Genomic DNA, 12,339 nt, shown 5'->3' on the forward strand with positions numbered 1-12,339 from the left:
CTGAATAACTATAAATAGATATTTATAATTAATTCAAACAGAAATAGTTTATAAAGGGAGACAGAAAAACAAGAACTTACCCTTCCTTGGAATCCCCATCTGACTTATCAGTTGAACTTGTAGAAGAACTTAACTCATCCTCAGACAGACAATGAATCGGTTTCCTTTCCTATTAATATTTGGAAGAAACACGATTCTACATGACAACCAGAATGTAATAGTCGAAAGAGTCTTAGATGCAATGACCAGAAACAATGTGCTCCTAGATGCAATTTTGAGGAGAAACTAACAAATACCCAAATGATATCCCGGTTCACCCATGAAGTTCACAAGGAGGTTCGAGGAATATCAAGGTGAAGTTTTACAAAGACCCTGCAGAGTCTCAACTGTGAAGAAATTTCCTTTTCAGTGGAGAGTGATCACTAGTTCTAGTATTTCAACTCCTAAGTAGAGAGTTTGTCCCATAAGGAATATTGGTATTTTAAACTAGATCAAATGCCACCTAAATCAAGGTAATCTCAGTTTGCTCTTAAGTGAGACGGTTAAAGTGCTTTAAAGTGGTCCCCAATCTTTTTGGCACCAGGGACCGGTTTCATGGAAGACAATTTTTCCACAGTCCAGGTTGGGGGTGGTGTGCAGAGCTCAGGCAGTGATGCGAGCAATGAGCAGCAGCTGTAAATACAGATGAAACTTTGCTGGCTCACCCACCACTCACCTCCTGCTGTGTACCCCCTTCCTAAGTTTCATGGAAGATAATTTTTCCTTGGAGGGGGCAGGGAGGTGGGGATATCAGAGCTCTGTGGCCCAGTCCCTAACAGGCCAAGGACCAATACCAGTCCACAGCCCAGGGGTTGGGGACTGCAGCTTTAAACGATTATCTGATACAATTATACACAAATCTTACAACCTTGGCAAATGGAGAGGGCAGCCTCCATTAGTGAAATAACTAAATGATGCTGTTAAACAAACTTTCCTTACTTTCAAAGGGCAGGAAAAATTAGTGCCCAGGGTACTATATAGAGAGGAGAACATGGATGGGAAACCTTGCAACTACTCATTTAGCCATCAGACGGTGGCCCTACATCATCCATAGATGAGAAGGTAAACTATTGACACAAATAGGAAACTGACGAATGATTAGCAAGTAAAACTAAAATCTGGTCACACACATAGGTATACTGGTATCACAGCAGAATAAGCAAAGTGTTGCACAATGGAAGCCCTTGGGAAGTCTCAATTTATTTTATTTTATTTCATTTTGAGACAAGTTTCACTCTGTCACCCTGGCTAGAGGGCAGTGGCATCATAGTATCTCACTGCAACCGCAAACTCCTGGGCTCAAGCGATTCTCCTGCCTCAGCCTCCTGAGTAGCTGGGACTACAGACACATGCCAAGAAACGTGGCTAATTTTTCTATTTTTAGTAGAGACAGGGTCTCGCTCTTGCTCAGGCTGGGGGAAGTCTCATTTTAAAGACCACCTAAGAAATATTTTTAACTAGGATGCCAGTTGTTTACCAGAGTGTCTAAAAAAATTATTTGCTTAATGGGTCAAACACAATCCTTTTAATTATGATTTACCAGTTCCTTCCTTTACCAAGAGTGAAATGATTTAACTTAAGCCAGCCCTGTCCCAGAAATAAACAGAGTGGACATTTATAAGGTTTACTTTAATAGCCTTGTTAGACGTAGACATGTCCACCTTTTCCTTCAAGAGTGTGTCATGCACCTGAGCAATGCTGCAGTCAGAGGAGAATCGTGGGGCGGGAGCAGGCTGGCCTGCCTTCTGCGGTTTCCCTGGCTCTGCTGCACACACAGAAGCTCTCCTCACTGAAGAGCCTGAAAAAGCAAACACCCCCAGCAGTTGTTTGTGGTGGGCTGGCCTCAATTGAAGAGGGCTTTGCAATGGGTATGGAAGATGCCCCGACAAGGGCCAGCCCTGAAGTAACATAAACAGTATAGTCATCATCACTCTGGTGTCTGAAACCCAGTTGAAATCATAGCTCTGGTTCTACCAGCTTGGTGACCTTGGGCAAGCTACTTAACCCCTCAGAGCCTCAGTTTCCTCAGCTGCAAAACTGAGATAATGCTACCTACCTTTGGCAGTTATTGTAAATATGAAATGAGGTAATACCTTTAAGATGTTTACCACAATGCTTGAATACTGGTCAGCATTCAATAAACGGAAACTGCTAGTACTATCTTTAGATAACAGTAATAGGAATGATCACAGCCCTCATCCGAAGCCAGCACCATTTCCCCAGTATCCTCTGTTCCTGAGAAGAGAGCACTTCCCCAACCAGTAGACTCTGGACATGGAAACAAGTTAAATACTCACTTGATTTCCAGTCTGAAATCTCCCAGGAGTTATTGCCACTCAAAGCCCTCTTGCTTTCTTTTTAATATTCTGTATTAATAGATGGTATGTCCCAGATTCAATAGTCTATGATGATTTCTTAAAAGGCTCAACTAAGAAATTTCAAAAACTCTTCCAAATCAATTTGCCAAATGGATTACTGCTGCTTGAAAGTCTTGTTTTTTTCTTTTCTTTTTTTGAGACAGGGTCTTGCTCTGTTGCCTGGGCTAGAGTGTAGTAGCATCATCATAGCTCACTGAAACCTCAAACTCCTAGCTTCAAGCCATCCTCCTGCCTCAGCCTCTCGAGTTGCTGGGACTATAGATGTGTGCCACCACACCTAGATAATTTTAAAAAATTGTTTGTCGAGATGGGGTCTATGTTGCTTAGGCTGGTCTAAAACTCCTGGCCTCAAGTGATCCTCCCATCTTGGCCTCCCAAAGTGCCAGGATTACAGGCGTGAACCACTGCTCCTGACCCTGAAAATCTTAACACATCACAATCAGTACTAATGCTTACATCCATGAGCCATAGTAATAGCTGCTGATAAGATGAAGAAAAGAGTTCAGCTTACCTGAGGGGAACATCTCTTCCTGTGACTGTTTTAGTCGCCTCCTCTCTCTGGCTGATAATGGTCGATCCTTTTAAAGAAGGTCACAGAGTCATTTCCATTCCTACTCACTATTCTTGTAACACCTACAATGCATGATGTATCATTCAGCATGAAAAAAAGGGCCTTGCACTGACATTTAGAAGAGTGTCCATTGGAAACCAGTCCACATTAGAGTTATAGCTACTAGCAAGAAATGATCATAACCCTTATTTCTAGGAGGTACTTATTTTTTGGAAGGGCAAATGGAGACTTTCACATTTCCTACATTCAGAATCTACTTGATCTCTTTGACTAGCTAGAAGTGACCATCTCTGACACCATTTCAATCAAAGCTTCTGCTGAGAATCACACATCTGTCCCTTCCAGTGTTTGGCAAGAAGCAGGGATAAGACATTTCAATTTAAAACTTCACAATATACATAGGATTTTAGAACCAAAAGGCTTTATAAGGTTTTAAAAAACTCAACATACACTCCCACGAACCTTTGATGAGGACATCTCACTGGTCCTTGAACTGCTCACAGACCCAGTGACCATGCTACTTTGGTTTTCAGCATCTTTTTGTGTAGGTACAATGTCCACTTTTCCAACAATGGGATGAGAGGGCAAAAGTTGAGGTGGCTCGTGGAACTTAAATAATTAAAAAAGAGGGGGAGATTATCAGTTTCATATACAGCCACCTCCAGAGTTTCCCTGTCTGTAGGTTCCCTATGTATTTTGTCAGTGATTTGCTCTTAAAAACTTCAAAGTATTGCATTTTGGAAAGAGAATCTGCCAAAAGTAAATCACCCTCTAAGAAGTTTATGGAGAGGGTGCCTGTGAAAGTTACTTCAAGAAATGAGGTGTCAACATGATTTTGTGCAGAAGATGAGGAAAGAACTGTTCATCAGTATAGTATAGAAGGGCTCAAAGATTACCCTCATTAGCCTGCTCTTTTAACTCTCAAAATGATCTGCCCATCTTTGCTGGGGAAGATAAAATCTTTCCTCTGCTTTCAGCTCCACTGATATTTGAAAACTGATATTTAGCATCTTGCCATTGCCACCCTTCTCCATATGTTCCTTTCATTTTCTTATGTGTCTTTTTGGCAACTCTTAATCATTCTAAATAGAAATCGAGCTTCCCAAAGTCTATCTCCCAAACAGCAGCACAATGAATTATCTCCACCAACCTGTCTCTTTCCCCTGCTGTGCTCAGTCTGTTCTCTTTTCTTCTGCCGTCGCTGTCGAGACAGGGAAGGTTCAGACCCAGGGCTGTGTGGCTGTAACCCTGAGTGGATTCTGCCTTGTTTTTCTTTAATACACTCACCAGCAACTTGGTCCTTAAAAATAATAAAATGAAACAAACATACCAAAAAAACCCACAGAATAATGAAATAGTCTTTTGAACTTCCAAATGGCCGAACCCTCCATATCTACTTCTTTTTTTCTTCTCCTCCTCCTCTAGTACTTTTAAAATGGTAAATGAAAATGAGAAGGAGGAATAGTCTTTCTCCAAATGAATGCTTACTTGCAGTGCTGACCACCAAAGACAAAATGCTGATGTCAGTTATCGAAATGTTCTGGCTTTTTTTGTCTTCTTCTAAATAAAAATAATTATTTTAATTAAACTACTCAAATCGTGATTAGCCTTAAACTACTCATGTTTGATTCAGTTTTTTTTAAAATCTCTTCATAACTTTTAATAGGTTTTCTATTCTGAAAATGAACAAATGTCTGAAATGAACTCCAATTTAATATACATTTGCTTTCCAAGTAAACATCAGTTATTTGGATATACTCTAAAGAACACAAAGAAAAGAACATTCAGTTTAGATGTTAGATGGAGTTAGGAGTTAGATGGAGTCTCATGGGAGAAACTTAATCTTCCTGAGCCCAGTTTCCTCATCTAAAAATGGGTTTAATGGCCCCCATACACGGTATTACTATCTGAGAATTAGCTGAGATGATACAGTAAAAGTACTTAGGACTATGTCTAGCATATATTAGATGATCAAAGAATGAGAACTATTGGTAGCACATTACCTTTTAAGTTATAAAGATCACCAGGGACTTGGTATTTTATTTGGATAGATGGTATTAACACTAATGCATACCAAACATTAAAATAAAATAGATTCTTCCTTGCATTCACTCATTCATTTATTCAGAGTTGGGGGTCTCACTATGTTGCCTAGGCTGGTTTTGAACTCCTGGGCTCAAGCAATCCTCCTGTCTCAGCCTCCTGACTAACTGGGACTACAGGCACGTGCTACCGTACCTGGCGGATTCTTGCATCTATTTTTACCAATTTTTAACTATCAGAATAGTCAGGTTTTCAAGTATAAGGACACTGGTAATTGAATATCATTCAATCAACACTTTTTTTATCAAGAATCTACTATGTGGAATATTTTAGAAAGAAAAATGAACAATGTGATAGTAATAAAAGGTAAAATTGCATTCTAATAGCCATTATCATTTTGTTATTTTTTAGAGATGGGGTCCCGCTCTTGCTCAGGCTGTTCGTGAACTCCTGACCTCAAGCAATCCTCCAGCCTTGGCCTCCCAGAGTGCTAGGATTACAGGCATGAGCCACGGAGACTGGCCCCTAACGGCTTATCATTAAGACTTTTTATTTTTATTTTTTTGAGATGCAGCCTCACTCTGTTGCCCTGGCTAGAATGCAGTGGTGTCATCATAGCTCACTGCAACTTCAAATTCCTGAGCTCAAGTGATCCTCTTGCCTCAGCTTCCAAGAGTGCTAAAATTACAGGTGTGAGCCACCTTGACCAGCCAAGACAACATTTTTATATCTCTGGCAAACACAAAACCATAGGTAAAATAACTTGTAAATTTATTCTTCTAAGAGTATACCTAATATGGGATGTAAAATACGGTAAATGATTAATTTTACAATATTATTACATAATAATCTAGCTAAACAAGGAGACCAAGAAAACACACAACAAATGATCCAATTCTGAAGAGGAAAATAAATGTTTCTCTACTGGTAATAAGTATGGAGTATTCAAAATAAAACTTAGTTATATGTACGAGAATGATAGGAATAATTGAAGAGCTTCTCCATGAAATCCAATTGGTCCTAAAAAAGTCCATCCACTTTTATGAAGAAGAAAACAAAAATAAAAACAAAAGATAGAGGAAATGCTAGACATGAAATTCTATCAAACAAACAAAAAAGCCTGCTCTAAAAAGCCTGGTATAAGAAAACAGATTCAATCAGGAACAAAACAAAGATGTCCACTCTCACCACTTCTATTGAACACTGTACTGGAGGTTTTAGTCAATGCAATTTGGTAAGAAAAAGAAATAAAGGGATTCCAGATTGGAAAAGAATAAGTAAAACTATTATCTCTGTTCACAGATGACATGACCTTGTATTCAGAAAATCCTAAACAGTCCACCTAAAAAAAATTATTTGAAGGCCAGGCACAGTAGTTCACACCTGTAATCCTAGCACTCTGGGAGGCCAAGTCAGGTGGATTGTTTGAGCTCAGGAGTTCGAGACCAGCCTGAGCAAGAGTGAGATTCCATCTCTACTACAAAAATAGAAAGAAATTATATGGACAACTAAAAAATATATAGAGAAAAAATTAGCTGGGCATGGTGGTGCATGCCTATAGTCCCAGCTGCTCGGGAGGCTGAGGCAGGAGGATTGCTTGAGCCCAGGAGTTTGAGGTGGCTGTGAGCTAGGCTGATGCCACAGTACTCTAGCCTGGGCAACAGAGTGAGACTCTGTCTCAAAAAATAAAAAAAATAATAAAAATAATAAAAGTAAAAAATAAGTAAATTATTTGAACCAATAAATGAGTTCAGCAAGGTTACAGAATAAAAGATCAATATTAAAAAATCAATTATATTTCTATACACTAGCAATGAACAACCCGGAAATGAAGTTATGAAAACAATTCTATTTACAATAGCATCAAAAAGAATAAAATACTTAGAAACAATTTCAACAAAATAAGTTCAAGACTTGTACAACAAAAACAACAAACATCACTGTAAGAAATTAAAGAACAGGACGGGTGTGGTGGCTCATGTCTGTAATCCTAGCACTTTGGGAGGCCAAGGTGGATTACTTAAGGTCAGGATTTCTAGTCCTTCCTGAGCAAGAGCAAGATCCCATCCCTACAAAAAATAGAAAAATTAGCCAGGCACGGTGGCACTCGCCTATAGTCCCAGCTACTCGGGAGGCTGAGGCAGAAGGATCGCTTGAGCCCAGGAATTTGAGGTTACAGTGAGCTATGATGACACCACTTCACTTTAGCCAGGGCAACAGAATGAGATATTGTCTCAAAAAAAAAAAAAAAAAGAGAGCAAGAGAGACAGAAATTAAAGAAGACATAAACAAAGAAAGACATCCCATATTCATGGATTGGGGGACTTATATACTAAGATAACAATATTCTGCAAATGATCTACAGATTCAAAGAGAATCCCTATCAAAATCCCAGCATTTTTTGCAAAAACTGACAAGCTCATTTTAAAATTCACATGGAAATGTAGAGGACCCAAAACAGCTAAAACAATATTGAAGAATAAGAATAAAGTTGGCAGACTCATATTTCCCAATTTCAACACTTACTACAAAGCTACAGTAATCAAGACAATGTATTATTAAGATAGACATATAGATCAATGGTACAGAATTGAAAACCTAGAAATAAATCCTTACATTTTCAGTTTATTGATTTTCTAGAGGGTACCAAGATAATCCAAATGGAAAAGAATAATCTTTTTAACACATGGTGCTAAGACAACTGGATATTCACATACAAAAGAGTGAAGTTGTATCCCTTCTTCATATCATATACAAAAATTAACTCAACATAGATCACAGATCTAAATGTGAGAGCTAAAACTATATATTCCTAAAAGAAAATATGACATTACAAGCACAAGTGACAAAAGAAAAAAAATAGACATAATTGGATTTCATCAAAATTTTAAAACTTTTGTGTTTCAAAGGACATCATCAAGAAAGTGAAAAAACAATTTACAGAATGGGAGACAATTTTTTTCTTTTTTTTATTTATTTTTATTTATTTATTTATTTATTTTTGAGACGGAGTCTCACTCTGTTACCCAGGCTAGAGTGCCGTGGCGTCAGCCTAGCTCACAGCAACCTCAAACTCCTGGGCTCAAGCAATCCTCCTGCCTCAGCCTCCCGAGTAGATAGGATTATAAGCATGTGCCACCATACCCGGCTAATTTTCTCTCTATTTGGTTTTTTTTTTTTTTTTTTTTGAGACAGAGTCTCACTCTGTTGCCCGGGCTAGAGTGAGTGCCGTGGCGTCAGCCTAGCTCACAGCAACCTCAAACTCCTGAGCTCAAGCGATCCTCTTGTCTCAGCCTCCCGAGTAGCTGGGACTACAGGCATGCACCACCATGCCCAGCTAATTTTTTCTATATATATTTTTAGCTGTCCATATAATTTGTTTCTATTTTTAGTAGAGATGGGGTCTCGCTCTTGCTCAGGCTGGTCTCGAACTCCTGAGCTCAAACGATCCGCCCACCTCGGCCTCCCAGAGTGCTAGGATTACAGGCGTGAGCCACCGCACCCGGCCTGATTTTCTCTATATATATTTTTAGTTGTCCAGATAATTTCTTTCTATTTTTAGTAGAGATGGGGTCTCGCTCTTGCTCAGGCTGGTCTCGAACTCCTGACCTCTAGCAATCCTCCCGCCTTGGCCTCCCAGAGTGCTAGGATTACAGGCATGAGCCACAGTGCCCGGCCCTTTTTTTTTTTTTTTTTTAAGAGATGGGGCCTTGCTCTGTCTGTCATCCAGGCTAAAGTGCAGAGATGCAATCATAGCTCACCACAGCCTCAAACTCCTGGGCTCAAGTGACCCTCCTGTCTCAGCCTCCTAGCTAGCTGGGACTACAGACGCATGCCACCATATCCAGCTATTTTTTATTTTTATATTTTTAAAGCTGGGGTCTCACTATGTTGTCCAGGCTATTCTTGAACTCCTAGCCTCAAGTGATCCTCCCACCGCAGCCTTCCAAGGTAGTGGAATTACAGGAATGAGCCACTGTACCTGCCTGAAGACAATATTTTCAAATGCTGTGTCTAATGAGGAACTGGTATCTAGACTAGATACTCTTATAATTCAATAATAAAGATAAACCAATTAAAAGTTAGCAAAGGATCTGAACAGATTATTTCTCCAAAGGAGGTACACAAATTGCCAAAAAGCATATAAAAACATGCTCAACATCATTAGTCATTAGGGAGATGCAAATCAAAGCCACTTCACACCTACTAGGATGGCTATGATCAAAATGATGGACAATAACAAGTGTTGGCAAGGATGTAGAGAAACTGAGACCCTCATATATTGTTGGTAGAAGTAAAATGATACAGTTGCTTTGGAAAACAGGTTTTGTAGCTCCTCAAAAAGTTATACATAGAGTTACCATATGACCCAACAGTTCAACTCCTAGGTATATACCCAACAAAACTGAAAACATAAGTCCACACAAAAACTTGGACATGAATATTCACAGCAGCACTACCCACAGTAGCCAAAAAGTGGAAACAACCCAAATGTTCATCAACTGATGAATGGATAAATATTATATATATATACAGTGGAAATTATATTGACAATAAAGAAGAATGAAATGCTTGGTACATGCTACACCATAGATAAATCTTTTGCCAGGGGTTAGGGTAAAATAAAGGGGGAATGGAGAATGACTGTTATTGGGTACTGGGTTTCTTTTCACAGTGATGAAAATATTCTTGTTTAAACTGTTACACAGAATAACTGATTTCCCTAAAATGACAACTAAAGCATAATCAAACAACATGACCCACATTTTTATAATAGTACTTTCCAGTCCTCTCTCTGAAACCAGTATTTTGTGTGTGCGTATCACTCACCTGGTCCATTGGCTTTTGGTCTTTGTTTAGAAGCTGCAAAGGCTTCACTGGTTCATTCTTTGCCCCAGTGACAACGTCAGAGGACCATGTAGGAATCAGGATTTCAGGTTGAGCACTGGACTTAGTGATATCCTGCAGTGTCTCCTCCTTCACTTGAGAAATATTGCATTTACCTTCTAACTCATTAGAGGCATCTAAGTGTCTTGGTTGATTTTCTTGAACTAAGCCATCACTCATTGAGGGCCTCCCTTCTGCAGGTAAGATGTCAATATTTACCCTGCTGATCGTGGCCAGTGACTCTGCAATATTGCTCAAGTCTGGTTTGTAGGTGTGGCCTTTCAGACTAGCAGACTTCAAGGGACCAATGACCATGGGTTTCTCCTGGGACGAACATTTGTCTTCACCCTGAATGAAAACGTGTTTCTAAATTATTATAGCACTCTTCAAACCATATACAAAAATTAACTCAAAATGAAACAACAGGTTTCTCAAAAAGTTAAACACAGAATTTCCATATGACCCAACAATTCCACTCCTCGGTACACACTCCACAGAACTGAAAGCAGGGAGTCAAACAGGTATTTGTGCACCAAAGTTTATAGCAGCATTATTCAAAATAGCCAAAAGGTAGGAACAACCCAAATGTCTATCAGCAGACGAATGGAGAAACAAAACGCGGTATGTATAATACATACAATGGAATATTACTAACCCATAAAAAGGAATGAAGTTCTGATACATGCTATAACATGCATGAACCCTGAAAACATGCAAAGTGAAATAAGCCAGACACAAAAAGACAAATGTTGTATGATTCCACTTATATAACGTACATAAAATAGCCAAATTCATAGAGACAGAAAGTGGATGAGAGGTTACCAGGGCCTGAGGATAGGGAGAATAAAGAGTTATTGCCCAGTGGGTACAGCAATTCTGTCTGGAATGATGAAAGGGTTTTAGAAGATAGTGGTGATAGTTGTATGACATTGTGACTATAATTAAGGATACTGAATTATATACTTAAAAATGGTTAAAATGTGACCAAGTGGGATTTATTCCTGGAAAGCAAGGACGGCTATGCTCTAGTTGTTATTTCAGGGAAACCAGTTATTCTGTGTATCAGTTTAAACAGAAGAATATTTTCATCACTGTAAAAAGAAACCCAGTACCCAATAATAGACATTCTCCATTCTCCCTTCCCCCCAACCCCAGGCAACACTTGTCCCAGCTGGATTTGCCTATTCTGAGGCAAGTGAAAATCAATCAATGTAACAGACCACATGAACAGAATGAAGGGAAAAAAAAACAAATGATCATCCTAATCAATACAGAAAAAGCATTTGACAAAATTCAACACCCTTTCATCACAAAAAAAATTCAATAATCTTGGAATAGGCCGGGCGCGGTGGCTCACGCCTGTAATCCTAGCACTCTGGGAGGCCGAGGTGGGCGGATCGTTTGAGCTCAGGAGTTCGAGACCAGCCTGAGCAAGAGCGAGACCCCACCTCTACTAAAAATAGAAAGAAATTATATGGACAGCTAAAAATATATATAGAAAAAATTAGCCGGGCATGGTGGCGCATGCCTGTAGTCCCAGCTACTCGGGAGGCTGAGACAGGAGGATCGCTTGAGCTCAGGAGTTTGAGGTTGCTGTGAGCTAGGCTGACGCCACGGCACTCACTCTAGCCTGGGCAACAGAGTGAGACTCTGTCTCAAAAAAAAAAAAAAAAAAAAAATAATCTTGGAATAGAAGAAAACTATCTCAACATGATAAAAGTCATATATGAAACACCCACGGTGAACATTATACTTAATGGTAAAAGACGAAAAGTTTTTCTTCCAAGATCAAAAACAAAGCAATGATGCCCACTTTTGCCACTTCTACTCAATATAGTATAGGAAGTTCTAGCCAGAGCCATTAAGCAATAAAAAGAAATAAAAGGAATCAAAATTCAAAGGGAAGAAGTAAAATTATCTGTTTATAGATGATATGATGTTATATGTAGAAAATCCTGAAGATTACACACAAAGAAACTGTTGGAACTAATGAATTTAGCAAAGTAGCACAAAACTCAGTTGCTTTTTTTTTTTTAAGAGACAGGGTCTCACTGTGTCGCCGAGGCTGGAGTGCAATGGTGTAATCACAGCTCACTATAGCCTTGAACTCCTGGGCTAAGCAATTCTCCTGCCTTAGCCTTCCAAGGAGCTGGGACTACAGGCACATGCCACCATGACTAACCAGCTAATTTTTTAAATTTTTTATTTAGAGATAGAGTCCTGCTATATTGCCCAAGCTGGTCTTGAACTTCTAGCCTCAATCAATCCTCTTGCCTTAGCCTCACAAAGTGCTGGGATTACAAATGCGAGCCATCATGCCTTGCCTCATTTGCATTTTTATACACTAACAATCAATAACCTGAAAAGTAAATTATAAAAACAACTCCATTTACAATAGCATGAAAAAGAATAAATACTTAG

General features: G+C 39.2%; 1 protein-coding gene across 4 annotated transcripts in view; it reads right to left on the reverse strand.

Annotated features, from left to right (window-relative positions):
- Positions 1 to 12,339, reverse strand: part of NEK4 (NIMA related kinase 4) — a 35,949-nt gene that overhangs the window by 13,353 nt on the left and 10,257 nt on the right. For 2 of the 4 annotated variants that reach the window (XM_069473702.1, XM_069473699.1), the window contains 8 exons: positions 9,862 to 10,266; positions 6,569 to 6,704; positions 4,119 to 4,290; positions 3,972 to 3,984; positions 3,451 to 3,588; positions 2,929 to 2,995; positions 1,728 to 1,837; positions 81 to 169 (listed from right to left, as the gene is read on the reverse strand). In XM_069473702.1, the coding sequence (XP_069329803.1) occupies positions 81 to 169; positions 1,728 to 1,837; positions 2,929 to 2,995; positions 3,451 to 3,588; positions 3,972 to 3,984; positions 4,119 to 4,290; positions 6,569 to 6,704; positions 9,862 to 10,266 (1,130 nt within the window). Of the gene's footprint in view, positions 1 to 80; positions 170 to 1,727; positions 1,838 to 2,928; positions 2,996 to 3,450; positions 3,598 to 3,971; positions 3,985 to 4,118; positions 4,291 to 6,568; positions 6,705 to 9,861; positions 10,267 to 12,339 lie in introns of all 4 variants that reach the window. The other 2 variants (XM_069473701.1, XM_069473700.1) reach the window with 2 other exon arrangements.

This window comes from Eulemur rufifrons, chromosome 7, assembly GCF_041146395.1.
Source record: "Eulemur rufifrons isolate Redbay chromosome 7, OSU_ERuf_1, whole genome shotgun sequence".
NCBI classification, from domain to species: Eukaryota; Metazoa; Chordata; class Mammalia; order Primates; family Lemuridae; genus Eulemur; species Eulemur rufifrons.